We start from the raw sequence: 14,137 nt of genomic DNA, 5'->3' as shown, positions 1-14,137 counted from the left end.
GGAAGCAAACAATATGCAACCTTTTATGTCTGGTTTCTTTCACTGAGCATACTTTTTCTGAGGTTTCTTTATGTTAGAGCATGTGTCAATATTTCATTCTTCATCCTGACTGAGTAATATTCTCTTGGGTGTATATATGGTATGTATTATGAAAGAGCATAATACAACCATGAAATGTAAAGATCTGATTGGCTTTATTAAGTGACTCACAAATTAGGCAGCATCCTATCTAGCACCTGGAAGGGTGCACTGATGAGTTGTACAAAAGGTAAGGTTTTTGCAGGCAGGAAGAGGATGGAACTAAGACATTTAGAGTAGTTTATTTTAGGTGAGATCACCTTCCCTTTGGTGAAAGCAAAAGTTTTATCAGACAGATCACCTCTTGAGGGTTGATCAGAAAATTCTAGACTGTTTGGTTTAAAATTCCAATCTTGGGAGAGGCTGAAACTACAATTGGGTTAGTTTATTAAGTTTTGGATTGGTGACATGGCTTAGCAAGTGACTCCTTTTATTTTTGAAGTGAACATATCCTCAAGATTTTATTGGCACATAATGAAACAGAATATGAAGCTTAGAAGTGGACCACTTGGCCCTTTCTCTTCCTGTCTCCTCCCAGCTCAGAAAGCTCTCATCTCCTAACAGCCAGCATCCTCTTAGACCTGCAGCTGGCTCAACGCGTTCAAGCCTCAGCACATCTTTGTAGTTTTAGTCTTTTCCCAGAAAATTGGCTTAGTCTGCCCATAATAGCCATTCTGCTTCCTGTTATAACACCACTTTCCCTGCACAATCCTTGCCCATCTTGCACTGTGTTACTTTGTGAGGTTGAACAAAAGAAAAGAAAGGATTATTTTGGAGCAGGACGGCTGGAAGGGTTTTTCTTGTCATGCACATTGCGTCTTCTTTCTATAGGTGGTCCAGGGTGGGGTGGAGGGAATGAAGCCCCATGTAACAGATTACCTTTCTGGTGCTTGACCAGAACATTTCAGACTGGATGACTTAGATTATGTTTCTGGCAGAAGATGAAACTGCAATTAGATCAAGTATTAAATCTAGATATGGAATTATGGACTTTTAGCACAAGTGACACCATTTTGGGCCTATAGTTTTTCTCTTTAACAATAGCAGATTCATTATATTCTCTAAGTCTAGGAATGGATTAACTACTTACTCTCTACTTAAAATTTTATTTTTTTCATGCACCATACCAGCAAAACTAATTCATTTCTCCAGAGGCATAGAATGGTCTGTTTACTACTTAGCAGACTGTACCTAGCTTTGGTAATTGTTAAAGAGAAAACCACAGGCTCCAAAAGGCCTACACTAAAGATTCACAATTATAGGAAACAGTACCTGTTCTTGCTAATACGTCCTGATAAAAATTCACCTCAAGGAGTTTCAAAGCAATGTAATTGATTCCAGACCATGTCCCCGGACTCTCTGATGCCAGGGGGCACAATGACGCAGCCTTATCTTTCCTATACATTCCTTCCATTTGATGTAAAACAGTTAATGATTAAAAATGTATGTACCCTAATTCACACTTCTGCCAGACCACTTTTTTTGCTTATCCCTCTCCTCTGCCTGTTACCAGTCCACAGTCTGCATGCCTGACATTTCAAAAGGCCAAAGCTCAGAACATCAGGGCTTGGAGGAAGTAAATGTTTATTGATAGAGAAGACACCAACTGAGAGAGAAAATGGGAGCCCTAATCCTCAAATCCATTTTAAAAGTACAGAGTTTAGGCTTCTTCAGTGTCAGGGGAAGGGAAAATAGGAGGGGTTGTTTCTGTAAAATCTCCAGTCCCAAGCGGGATTCCTCTAATGATCAGCGTGTGTAAAGCAGGAGCTGTCAGCCTGAAAGCCGTGGGCACAGCAGGCCCAACAAGACGAGTCAGAGAGACCAAGCACCTCACTCTGTTACATTCGTATAAAGTGCTCCTGACTTTTCCAAAGTGGTCCAATTTGGGAGCAGTGTTTCAAGGCTTCCTGAAGTTCTACTCCTGGCTTATAACATTCTTTTTAAAATTTTCAGAGATTCAGGTTCTTTTCATTGACAGCATAAAGGGCACAGTAGCCACCTTTTAAAGAAAATTTCCAGAAATTGCTGTAGAGTTCATCTTCAGCTACCATCTCATTTTTTCAGAACTTAATCAATGACCAAGTAGCAACATAGTAGGCTGGGAAATGTAGTCTTTATTCCAGACATTCATTTTCCAGCCAAAAACTGGAGATTTTCATTAGGAGAAACAGATAATGAAGAAGGCAATCAGCAATTGTCATCCAGACACAGTCCCGGCTTCTAGACAGAGGAGGGGAATGCCTATATGAGTGTATAACATAATTGACACTGGGCAAAGCTCTCCAGGGACAGTGGTTTCTGAACTGAAATTTGAAGGCTGTGGTGGTGGTGGTGTGATGGTGGTGAGGGAGTTTCCAGATGGGAAGTAGTGAGTTTCCAGAGGTTTGAAAGATCAAAGTAATTACTAGTACTTCAGTGTGATTGCAACATATATTAGAGGTCAGGAATACCAAAAAATGAAGTTGGAAAAGTAAGCAGGGGTCAGGTCATGTTATGTCTGGTCCACTCTACATAACAATTATTTAAATGATAAAGTATTTTAAAAATTACTTGCCACTTAACCTCCCACTTAAATGGGCTTATGACACCACTAAACCTTGATGTTTAAGGAACTCAGTTATATTTGTAGAGCATCCTGTTTCTCACAGCGCAATCATAAATAGTGCCTACAAAGATAGGAAACATTTGCTACAATTCTTTTAAGATGGTCAGTCTTCTCAGGTCCTAGCAACAAAAGAATCCAACTAGAGAAAAATGCACTTTGTTCATCTGCTTACAAGATTCATAAAGATTCATTCCTCCTCCCTACCCTGAAAAAATGTTTAAGAATTTCCCTGTGTATAATGCATCCATATTAGAGACAAAAAGCCAAAGGCTTAAGGGGTGAGTTAAGTAACTAAGATTCTGAGGTGTAGTCACCAATAAGGCAGTAATTTGATGTTAGAAGAGAAAGACATCACAGAAAATATGTAAACTGTTCACCCTATAAGTTGTATTCTTAATTAAAACAAGGGAAAAATAATGAATCAGAGTCCATAGAGATGATCAGAGGTAGAGTCTGGGTCTGTGATAAACACAATTTGCAAAGATGACTATGACAGTTTTTCCTGTATCTCTTTGCAGTGTGACTTTTCTGTTCCTCCCATTGAAAGATGGAATTTGTTTCCCTAGGCCTTGAATCTTAGCAGACCCTGTGACTTATTTTGACCAAGACACGTGATAGAGGTGATTCTATGTATTACCTTCAAGACTGAGCCTGAGACTGCTTTGAAAGTCAATCTAGGCTTATGGAGGATGGGAGGCTACAGGGTGGGGAACCAAGGCATCCCAGCAAGCATTAACCACCAGCCATGAGCCTATCTTGCACCTTCCACCCCAAGCTGCCACTGCAGATGAATGCAGCTGTGTGAGTGAGCCCAAGTGAAACCAGCAGAGGAACTCCCTACCCAACCCACAGAGCAAAAGAAGTAATAGATCATTGTTCTTTTAAGTCACTAAGTTTCAGAGTGGTTTGTTACCTAGCAATAAATAAATGAAATAGAGTCATTCCTATGACCCAGAAGCAATGAAGGCATTGCTATTATATCAATTTCAGGCTTAGTTAATAGACTTTGCAAAATGAACTGGTAATAGGGAGTCAGGGCTTTCATTGCTATCTACCCAAGAAAATAGCAGGTACATTGTTAAATATCTGTAAGAAGTGGTAAGGTTTCCACAACCAGAAGAAATATTTTTAAAACATGGATAGTAGACCCATCACAAAAACAAATGGACTCACTTGGGAAATTCAATGTTTAAAACATAGAGAGAGCTTAACAGTAAAGAATGGATAACAACAGAAACATTAAAGATCAGCATTATGACACTCTAGATTTATGAGTAGAAATTCCAGTATCTTCTGTAGGTAAGGATAGGAATGACCCAAATGGTGCTACTTGACACTTGATACTATCCTTGACTTCCGTGGTATGCTAGTCAGCCTCCAGGGTGGCCCCCAGTAATATCATTCCCTGGTATTCACTCTCTCAGGGAATATTCTCCCAAATGAAGTTATGGCTGGCCTGTGTCTCCATAAAATATGGTGGAAGTGATAGTGTGCGACTCCTGAGGCTGGGTGATAAAAAGCATGGCAAGTTCCACCTCGGTCTCTCTCTTGGATCACTTGCTCTCAGGGAAGCCAGCTGTTATGTCATGAGGTCACTTGTGCAGCACTTTGGAGAGGACCACAAAGTGAGGAACTGCGGCCTCCAGACAAACGCCAGGATCGCCTTGCCAGCCATGAGAGCGTGCCATCTTGGAAGCTGGTCTTTTAGTTTCAGTCAGTCCTTTGGATGACTGCAGCTCTGGCTGACATTTCTCCTTTTAGATGGGGTTATTGAGGTTACAGTTTATTTATAAGACTCACTAAGTCCAATTCGATGATTTCTAGTACATTTACAGAGTTGTGCAGCCACGACCACAATCTAATTTTAGAACATTTCCACTGTGCCTGTGCCTAAAGAAACCCCATGCCCATTAGTAATTACTTCCCATTCCACCATCAGTTCCCAACAACCACTAATCTGTTTTGTGTGTCAATAGATTTGCTTTTCAGAAAACTTAATCCAATTAGAATAGTATAATGTGTGGTCTTTTGTTTTTATTCGGTATCTAGCTGACATTTTGACTGAAACCTCAAGAGAGACTCTGAACTAGAATCTCCCAGCTAAGCTACTACTGAATTCTCGATGCACAAAAACTGCGAGAAATAAATGTTTATTGTTAATTGTAGCCTGCTTACTTGTGGGGTAATTTGTTACACAGCAATAGATAACTAGTGCACATGGGTATGTGATCACTGCTTGGGAAGAAACTAACTCCCTCTGACATGCGGTGTCCCAGTAAACTCAGCCCAAGAGGTACCATGTGTGCTACTGTTAAAACTTGTGGATACGAAAAATGCACGCCTTACAATTGTATTGGCATGTTTTGTTAAGGACACAAAATTGACTTTTTTTCTAATAAAAAAGCCATTTTCAGATCAAAAGAAAGAAACTTCACTTTATTTTTACGTCCATGAGAAAGGTTTAAGGAACAAGGAAGAAATGAAATTGTGGATACTTAACATGTGGCTTAGCATCCTGGTTGGGTGGGCTACCAAAGAAACTTGCCATATTAGTCTGGAATGAGTTTTGTTTGATTAAATTAGACAATAAAAGGCTCATCTCATCTATAATTTCAAGAGACTTCACTAGCCAGTTGCAGCCTTGGGATATCGAGTGATCAAGAAGTCATTTAAAGGATTCATGAGGGAAGAGGGAACAGGTGTATGGGGGCTTCAGGTTTTTTGAGTTGATACCAAAAGAAGGAAGAGACTTAAATTTCATAGCTGTGTGAACAGGTCAGAAGTTCATGGAATGCTGTAAAATGAGAGTCAGTTGTGAAATAGTTTAAATAACATGGAATTAATCTTCTGAACAATCTGACCTCAATTTCTTGTTTGATGATGATTTTGACTCAGTTTCTAATGCAGGGAAGTTTGAAGAGTAAGAAATTCATCTAGAATTCAGTAGTAGCAATGTTTTCCAAGATTTGAGAATATTTAAGTTTGGAGGGTAAAGATTAAAATCTTTGTAACACTTTGAAAGTGTTCATTTTTAATTATGCAGTGATTATTCACTAAAACATTAGTTACTATAACAGTTTTTTCAAGCCATTTAATGTGCATTAATAGTTTGTAAAATATTTGCCTTTAAGTGTAAGCATGATGTTGGAATTTCTTCAAACTTATTTTTGCTGTATGTTTTGTTCCAGTTTTTACTGAAATGTTTGCCTACATGTATTAAACCTTTTGTGTAAAGGTATTTTATTTTATTCTATTTAACTACTTGATTTATACAATTTTTACTGAAATATGTTGTATTTATAGAAATTCTCTCAAATGTATTTGACACTGTGGTTTGCTTTTTAGTTGCTAGTACCAGTATTTGCCTTCATGGTACATCACGCACAGCATGGGTTCATTTACCCATCATTTGTGTGTGTGTGTATTGTTGTGTGCCATATTTTCACTATATATTTCTTTTAGCTGTGTGGCTTAGTACCTTTAATCACAGTTAATAGGCTATAATTAAATACATAGAACCTCTGATTTCCTACAGCCCAATATATTGTACATAGTATGCTATATTAACATGATCATGCAATACTTTGGGGACTCAAGACTTGGAAAATTTTAGTTTAAGTAATAGCTAATAAGCTTAGTAATCAATGTACGTAAAAGCTATTGTTCCAGGAATTGAAGGTGTGATTCACCCTGACTCCAAGAGACCATAAGCAGTTCCACCTTTGTGCCTCAGGGGGACTGCAAGCAATTCCAGATGATATCTGAGCCATTGTACTCTGGGGTGAGATGACCACTGCCCAAGACACAGCTAAAGACCACCCAAGGTGAGAATACTGCAGTTTTTTAATCCAATTAACTTTTCCCTGAATTCCAGACTCCTTACCAACACTTTGTTCTCCTTATAAAAAGGACCATTTTAAAATGGAATTTAAGACAGTAGACGTTAGGGCATGAACCTGCCGTCTTCTCAGATTGCTGGCCATCTGAATAAAGTGCCCCCAAAGATTCAATCTCTGTCTCAGCTTATTGGGTTCGGTATGTGACAGGCAGCACGGATGCTTGTTTTTTTTTTTTTTTTTCTGGTTTCAAAACCCCTGTAAACCCACTTAAACATTTTTACAGATATAAATAAATACATGTATAATCAAAGGCACTTAATTTTTTTTTAATTTATAGATTTTAGAGACGGAGAGAGAGAAATAAAAATTTGTTGTTCTACATATTTATGCATTCACTGGTTGATTTTTGTATGTGCTCTGATGTGAGGCATCGAATGCCTCCCACAATGTTGGCATACCTGGATGACGACGCTCTAACCAACTGAGCTACTCAGCCAGGGCCTTGAAAGTTATTTTGCCCCAAAATTTTTTCTTTCAAAATTGGGTGCTCCCACTCACATTCAATCTTGTATGTCAGCAAATAAAGTTCTATGATTCAGGCACTGGGTTGACAGAAAAATGAGATACTGATCCTGACTTGAAACATCTAAAACCCTAGTGGAAGAAACAGACACAAACCAATAGTTACATTGTTATGTGATACATCGTTTCAACAGGAGGAAGTCTAAAGGTGTCTGGGGGTAGACAAAAAAAGCTTTGCTGAATAGGGTACTTTTAAACTAAATTGTGGTTTGTCAGGTCCAGAGGCAGAGGAAGGGCATTCCACACAGAGCAAAGAGCAGGAACCAGGGCAAGGAAGCAAAGAGAACACAGCATGCTCCGGAAACAACAAACAGCTCAGAGGGGCTGGAGCATAGAGGCCAGAAGGGAACAGCTGCAGATGACAAGATAAGGCTGAAACCAGAATGAACAGGTTTTTCAGCCAAGCTAAGGAGTTCAGATTTTAACCTGTAGGGAGTCGGGATTTTAAGCGGAGGAATTTTTCCTTTCAAAGGCTTCTCTGGCTGCAGTGCGGTAGATGAACTGGAAAGCAAGAGATGGAAGGCAAACTAGTTAGGAGGCTATATGGTAATTAAGTGAGAAAGGATGAGGTCTGAAATGTAGAGAAATGGCAGTGGGGATCATGAGAGGCATGGATTAGAGACTTCGAAAAGGGGTCCTTAGATATGGGCAAGAAAGAGAAAGGAACCAAAAGTGGCTCCGTGGTTTTTAGGCTGGGTGACTCCGGGAAGAGTTACGCCACTAACTGAAAAGGAAAATGCCCCATGTCACCAGGATGATCTCTGACTCCTTCTCCTTTCCTCTGAACAGATTACCGGTTCCGGCCAGGCCTTTGCCTCCAATCTTCCCCGCCCTTCTAAGTGTGCTGCAAAGTCATCTTCCTAAAGCAGTTTTGATTGTATAAACTCGCAGAATGAAATCTAAGCTTCTTAGCGGGGCATTCAACACTCTGCACGTTCAGGCAGGCCACAAGCTAACTCTTGGGTACCTTGATCTCCTTAACTATCATTTCCCCTCCCCACCTCAAATATCAATCTAATCTTTTAACACATCCTGTCAAAAATATTCTTCCTTTTCTGTGGTGCGAAGACTGTTGTGTTTCAATCATAAAACTTGGCGTTCTGTGTTGTTTTGCAGGTAATTGTACCTTGGTATCTTTTCTACTCCTTTGCCCCATTGACTTACACACAATATAGGATAAAAAATTGTGATGAATTGACCTGCAGCCGGGATCTGAACCCCGTTTAGCAGACAGTCAGAAAAACTGAGGTGATTCTGCGAATCCATGACATCACGCATGAAAAGCCCCCCCCCCCCCCGAGGAATCACACGTCTCTAGGGGGCCCTTTCTCCGTCTAGAACAACTGTCACAAAGGTGGGAGCAAAATAATTTGCTGTCAGGGATGTACGGCATCTCCAAGTTTCAAGATGCCTATATTGTTTATATAAAATATCTTACGCACGGTACTATGAAAAAGCCGTGAGGGATCTAAGGTTTCCTGAGGTGGAATTTCCCGGTGGTGGATATCCTTCTGAGGTCAACTGCACTGACCATCACACAGTGTACTTCGGAGTAGATTCAACACAGCAAAACACTCTCACCGGTGTTTCCGCAGAAGTTAGAGAACAGCGTGACCCCGAGCGGCCTCCGTCCCGCCCACGTCCAGCCCCCGCCCCCAGCGGCCACCGAGAGGAGGCTCCGAGGGAACTCCCGCAAGTCTGCGCGCGCAGTCCCCGGCCCAGGAACCGCACAGTGAGCGCAATTGCCTTGGAAACCACTGCGCGCATGCGCAAACTCGGGGCTGGGAATTAGGGCTGAGCTAAAAGCCTAGCGGCGGGAGGAGGGTTTTACTCTCCCTCTTGACCGTTGCGCCCAGCTTCTTCGGGCGGAGCGTCCCTTCCAGCACGCGCCGGGCTCGCGCATTCCCTCCGGCTCTCCCCCGCCTCACACGCACCCTTGCCCTCCTCCCGCATTTGTGCGCCGGTGCAGCAGGCAGTGGGAGCATCCGGGCATTCCGCAGCCGTGCGGAGATCCGGGCGGCGTCGGCGGTTGAAGAGCTCTCATGGGAGGGACAGGGCAGGGGAAGGCGAAAGGGGAGTGAGGCGATAAGCCGGCCGCTGCGCGGTGGGTCCCGAGGGAGGCGGAGGGAGAAGCGCTCTCGCGGCCGGAGGAGGGCCGACGCGGGGCTCGTCGAGCCTCTCGGTGCATTCTCCTGGCCAGCCAGGGCTCCGGACATGCATCTGCATCAGGTCCTTACCGGCGCTGTCAACCCTGGAGACAACTGCTACTCCGTGGGCAGCGTCGGGGATGTCCCTTTCACGGTGAGCGGCGTCCGGGAGCCCGAGGGGGAGAGACCGGGGTCTGAACTCGGGGGTCGACACCCCCTGTCCCGGGCCCACACTTCCCCCGGAGGTAGAGGGGGTGGGCTGCGAGGTGTTGGTGGGCCCCACCTGCTCTTTCTCTCTGCAGCCCAATTAAGGGGGGAGGGGACGTGGGATTGTGAGTCCTGCGGCTGGTGTAGGAAATTACCCTTCCAGGGAAAGGATTAGGAATCCATTCCTCTGTCCGCCCACAGTAAACGGGGCCCCGGGAGTGACTAGACGGGAAGGTTCCTCTCCTAGGGCGGCCCCGCTCTGCGGGAGGAAGAGGATTGCAACCGCTGAAACCCCAGATCGCCAGTTTCGCACCTGCTCTAGGCGTGGAGACCAAGTGACTTAGTCTTGTCTCGGAGAGTGGAGGCGACACTGCTGCGCTTGGCTCCCCTTGCCCGCTGTGTTAGGGTATCGAGGAGACGTTGAAGCCTGCGGCTTTAAACCCATCCCAACCCTGTGTCTCTTGATATGCAGAATGCTAATTCCAACAAGAAAATAGAAAAATTTATTCTCTGCCCCTGAAAAATTTAGAATGTAAATGTTCGCGTGACTTTGGCTTGGAGGGCTCTTATTTATCACGAGATCACAGTTTGGTAACCTTCCTAGGTAATATTTTAATCCATTTGCAAGGTAGGCTGGTTTGTTTTTAAGCTAAGGCAATGTAAAATTTCATGACATGCTTTTCTTGTTTGTGCGAGTACGGTAACAGGTTAGAAGCTCTTTAAAACCTAAATGAAATAGGTATGTTTCTCAAGGAGCGTGGATGCATCCTTTCTGAGAACGGGATGTTGTTAGTATAGCTAATTCAAACCGAGCTGTAGAGGTTTCACCCATAGACTCCCTTTAGCCTGAGTTCCTTTATTTATGTTAAATTTATACATGGTCCTCTTTAGAAGGAACTGTAGGCAGTGAGACCTTGATGAAATACACATTGTTATTGATAACTGTCTGCCTGATAAAATTGGAAGCAGCATAATGGTAGGCTTTTTTTTTTAGATAAGGGAAACACTTTGATCTGATGTCTGCTTTCCAACAGCATGTTTCTAAAGCTGCAGAAATAAGAAAGCTCCAGCAAAACTGCACAATCATTATGTAGCACAATCATTCTGGAACAGAATTTATCTGTCATTGTGATACATTAAAAATAACTACAGGATTGCTTTTTGGCCATTTTAATTTTAAGTGTAATGAACTTGGCTTTGTTCCAGTTGAGAATGAACATACAATTTGCCTGACTTTTATCGTTATACCTTTATCAATGGTGTCATCTGTGTTTTGTGTACATGTGACTTAAAAGACCCATCTAGTATTGAGCTTGGACTTCAACTGTGTAGAGAATACTGGGGCACAGAGAAATTTCCCACTCCCCCAGTTGTGTAGGTGGGGAAGAAGTTCCTCAGGGTTAGAAAAGCAGACTTCCTCCATGAAGGAACAAATCTGGAACTGTGGGTAATGGGTTTTTCTCACACTATCATGGTGGTGGTAGTTGCCTGTTTTCATTTAAAGTGGAATGGTGTCTCACTGCAGGACTGGTAAAGAGCGCTCAAATGGGTTGAGATGCAGTCTGGAAAGGCCAGTGCAGGAACTATGAGTGCTGCGCAGGTATAGTTATGCTGGAGGCCACCCATAACCAGGTTTTTGGAATCATTTTCATATCTTTTTCTACCTCCCTAATTCATACCTGTCACCAAGTCTAGCTGACTCTCTGCAGTGACTCTCAGATTTACCCCCTTTCATGTCCTTAGTTACTACCTTTTTATAGAACCTTATTTATATTATTTAATGAGACAGCTTCCAAACTGGTTTTCGTGACACTACCTGCTCACTTCAGTTCATCCTTTACACAGCTGCTGGGATGATTTTTTTTCAATACCATTTCACCATGTCATTCTGGGCTCAGGAATATGTAGTTGTTCCTAATTCTATGAAATTTAAACTTGTCAGATATTCTTCAATCTTTGACTTTATATTTGATTATATGTACTTAATCATCTTGATCCTACTGCTTAGACATACTAATTTCTTACTCCAGCCTTCATTTTTATGTTGCAACAAGAGAATCTTGGCTTCTTAATTTCCCAAATATGACTCAAAATCACCTGGTTTAGGATGCCTACCTGTTGATACTGGTTATTTGGCCCTTTGGCATTATAAACCCATTCTTATTTTAATAATCTTAGTTTTAAGTACACTGATCCAGTTATAATTTTGTCTTGAACTAGATAGGACTTTCTGGACTCTATGAAGAAAATATTTGTTTGAAAAGAAATAAGAACAAACTGTTTTTAAGCACTCTAGAATTAACTAGAGTGCTAAATAATTAAATAACATTAATTATTTAATGCCTATATTAGTAGAAGAAGAATTTTTTATTTTTTATTTTTATTATTTTTTTTTACAAAAAGTAAAGCTCCTTTACATAGAACATGACATTTAATTTGTAAGTACAGCAATCAGATGGTAAAACTTTAGTTCTGGGTCAGAGGACAGAAAATGGGACCAGCCAGGTCTGGAATGGAAGTCTTCGACTTCTCATCTGGTGAGCTTTTTTCTGTTGTATGTTTCTTTCCTGTCAGAGTTCTTGCTCTGAAGGGAGGGGTGTGTGTGTGTGTGTGTGTGTGTGTAAGGCCAAGACATGGCTGTTGTAGGTAGAAGACTTTTTGTAGCTAGCCAGTGGTTCTTAGCCAATGATAACCTGATTCCCTTTTCAAAATAGGGTAGATCATTTATTTAGGAGTCTATAAATGGAAAGTTTTGGAAAAGGAATTGTTCTAAACAGATTTTGAAGTGTTCATGACATTCGTAATTGAAAAACAGTGTTATATATATTGCACTGTGCCTGGTGGGTGGTGTGATTCGTGGTGAATGACTGCTTGGTTATGTCACTGTGGTCCAGTGTGTTCTGTGTTGACATGGTGGTGCAGTTTATACTGGACAGTCCTAGTGATGTGTATACTTTAGTGGTAACGTGAGTTATGATGGTTTTCACTTAAGTTTTGGCAGTTAGCAGTTTTTTAAAAACAATTGTGATTTTATAAATATAGTGTATGTATCACCTTTTGAATACTGTTATTCTGCAAAAGTCAGGTCCCAGATAGTTCAAGGAGATGATCTTCTACCACGTATGAGCTTCTGTATTTTATTTTGCCATTGAGACATTTCCAACTACTTTCTTACAGATAAGTGAGTTTCAAGGCTTAATGCAACAAATACTCCTTATTTATGTTATTTTCTGAAAAACATAGTCCTTAGATTTATTAATTAAAATAATGATGGTACATGATGATTATTAATCTAATTTAAAATTTTTACCATTTGGCCTTAAGGGGTGCAGACTGTATTTTCAGGCAGATAGGGGCAGTAACAACTTACTTCACTGAAGTAACATCTTACTTCAGTCCGATATGAATTAAACACATTGGTCAAAGTTTACAAAAATTAGTCATTTCCACTCTCAGGGAGCTTATAATACACTGGCAGAAATAAGAAAAAGATGTACATAATTATAATGTAAGGCAGATGAAAGATCACATGTAGTTGGGAAGATAAAATGTTTCACAGAAGATTGACATTTGGAAAGACAGTAGTGTTAGGCCTTTCTGGATAGCAAAACCAACAAAAGCCAAGGAATGGTGTGATATAAAGGATAAATTATTGGGTATAATGGTGTGATGTGAAGGATAAGTTTCTTCACAAAAGTGCTTTAAATAAATAGAGCTTCTTTATTAAATAGCAAACACCCTTAGATTGTTGAAAAATATAATTTGCGAGCATGACCCATAGCTTTTTAGGAAAATTTTTCTATATTCTGACATTTCTTGACTTTTATTGTTGGTTTTATTTTTCTTAAAGTCACCAGATTATAATGAATGACAAAAACTTTAAAAGTTAGAAGATAATGTTATATGACCTCTTTTTCTGGCACTTAGATATATTTTAATTCTATCATATAGCATAATAACATTCCAGTCTTAGAATTATGGCAGCACCTAACTTTGAAAATGATCAGCCTGTTTATACATTTAGGAAATATTGAACTCATAGGTGTGTGAGGCTCTGTGGGGATAAGAAAAATAAAAGGAACACAGAAAACTTAGTCTTGATTTCAGGGAATTTATTAAAGAAGTGTAGGAACCTGGTAAAATACTAGGAGAATTAAGACTTGCACTTAACACAGCAGGCCAGCTGTGCAGTATTGTGAGACATTTAAATCCTGTTGGGAATTCAGGAGGAATAATAGATTGCTTGTGGCCAGGGAAACTGGGGAGATGGACAGAAAAATGCTTCTGTATTGGCTGGTTGTCCGTAGGTGTCACAACTCCCAGAACTATTGTCAGCCTATGCTGAGAGTAAAGCAGAAGATGGAAGTCAAGAACTTAGAATGGTCTTGTTTACCAAGAGAAATTGGCCCGTTTTTTCCCTGGAGAGTAGCTTCTTGTTTATTTAAATAGGTTTTTTTATTTTTTTATTTTTTTTTTTAGAGTTTGTGGGCTTGTATTTGGTGTCAGCCTGTAGGTGTACTGGATGGGGCAAAAGTAGGTATATAGTTGTGAGAACGTGAAACAGAGTTTATTCTTACTTATTTTCCATAGGAACAATAGTAAACCTACCTTTACTCCACCCTGTATATGAGGTCATATAAGTTCTTCCTTATGTCCTCCTGTAGCTGGTTAATTAGCCT

General features: G+C 40.8%; 1 protein-coding gene across 1 annotated transcript in view; it reads left to right on the top strand.

Annotated features, from left to right (window-relative positions):
- Positions 1–8,936: 8,936 nt before the first annotated feature.
- The window catches only part of DMXL2 (Dmx like 2), a 136,332-nt gene continuing 131,131 nt past the window's right edge, over positions 8,937–14,137 (top strand). The window contains 1 exon segment of the mRNA XM_036033486.1: positions 8,937–9,405. Coding sequence (XP_035889379.1) covers positions 9,319–9,405 — 87 coding nt within the window. The 5' untranslated portion in view covers positions 8,937–9,318.

This window comes from Phyllostomus discolor, chromosome 1 (assembly GCF_004126475.2).
Source record: "Phyllostomus discolor isolate MPI-MPIP mPhyDis1 chromosome 1, mPhyDis1.pri.v3, whole genome shotgun sequence".
NCBI lineage: Eukaryota > Metazoa > Chordata > Mammalia > Chiroptera > Phyllostomidae > Phyllostomus > Phyllostomus discolor.
This window is presented reverse-complemented; position numbering and strand designations above follow the sequence as displayed.